Source organism: Mus pahari, chromosome 7, assembly GCF_900095145.1.
Source record: "Mus pahari chromosome 7, PAHARI_EIJ_v1.1, whole genome shotgun sequence".
In the NCBI taxonomy this organism is placed as follows: Eukaryota; Metazoa; Chordata; class Mammalia; order Rodentia; family Muridae; genus Mus; species Mus pahari.
Window position 1 is genome coordinate 107,608,474 of NC_034596.1, and position 1,368 is coordinate 107,609,841.

A 1,368-nucleotide genomic window follows, 5' to 3' on the forward strand; every position below is an offset into this window, starting at 1 on the left:
GAGAGAGACACAGAGAGAGAGAGAGAGACAGAGAGAGAGANAGAGAGAGAGAGAGAGAGAGAGAGAGAGAGAGAGAGGAGAGAAGAGACAGAGACAGAGACAGAGACAGAGACAGAGAAACATAAACAGAGTGACAAAGGGACAGAGACAAAGTAAACACAGAGCTACACAGAGACAGAAACACTGTAATTAGTAAATGAGCACAATACATGCATTACACAGGAAATCAGAAACTTGAATAAACTTTCCTGTAAGTCAATGGGTAGGTACTACACCCTATACATGTAGAGAGAATTTCTTTAGAGAGGCAGCCTAGACAGAGAGGAGACCTGGCTTCCCTTCCCTCTAGGTCTTTCTAACTAGGAGCTTTGTGTTCTCTCAGCGCCCCCTGCTGGTTCTGGGTGCCCTGGAGGAGGTTTGTGTCTGAGCTCACAGTAACATTTGCTCACTGTGTCTCTTGCACAGTAATACATGGCCGTGTCCTCAGACTTCAGACTGCTCATTTGCAGGAACAGGGTGTTCTTGGCATTGTCTCTGGAGATGGCGAATCGGCCCTTCACTGTGTCTGCATAGTGGATGTTACTACTGCCACTATTAATGTATGCAATCCACTCCAGCTCCTTCTCTGGAGCCCGACGAACCCAGTGCATGACATAGCTACTGAAAGTGAATCCAGAGGCTGCACAGGAGAGTTTCAGGGACCCTCCAGGCTGTACTAAGCCTCCCCCAGACTCCACCAGCTGCACCTCACCCTGGACACCTGCAAACAGAGAATACTGGTCAGAAAACTGTCACTAACAAAACAAAATAATGAAACCAATTTTCTGTTTCCCGTGTGCACACAACAGACAGAATCTCATCTGTATGAATTACCTTTTAAAATAAGGACAAGGAAAACTAAATTGAGCCTGGAGTCCATGGTGAGTGGTCTGTGTTCCGTGCTGACCACTGAATGTGAGGAGCTGGGACTCCTCTGTCAGAGCTACAGACTCAGGGCAGGGCTGGTTTACATGAGTTCAGAGAAGAATTATTTGCATATCTTCCTGCTATAGCACGCTCTGGAGTTGGAGTTGGGCAGAAGGTGGTCCTCATAGTAGATATAAGACATCAAAGTCACAGTTGTATGTTACAGAGTTTGACTATGTATGGAAGTTTCATATTCACAGTTTTTGGATAAAATTTTACCATACCCCATTTAGTTTTGCTTAGCATGTGTGCATAAACCTTGCTTTCCTTCCATACTGCCATGTGTCCCAGTATATATGTGTATTTAAGTAGCCCACACAATTTTGTTTGTAGATATGAGCTTATTCGTTCCTACTGCCTGGGCTACTCATGACATTTTTCTAAGGTGGCTCTTGGACATGG

At 45.1% G+C, this 1,368-nt stretch overlaps 1 gene segment (V, D, J or C); it reads right to left on the reverse strand.

Moving 5' to 3' along the window:
* Positions 1-359: 359 nt before the first annotated feature.
* On the reverse strand, positions 360-919 carry LOC115064390. The segment is given in 2 exon segments: positions 360-760; positions 874-919. Coding segments are annotated over 2 exon segments (447 nt in total).
* Positions 920-1,368: the final 449 nt, after the last annotated feature.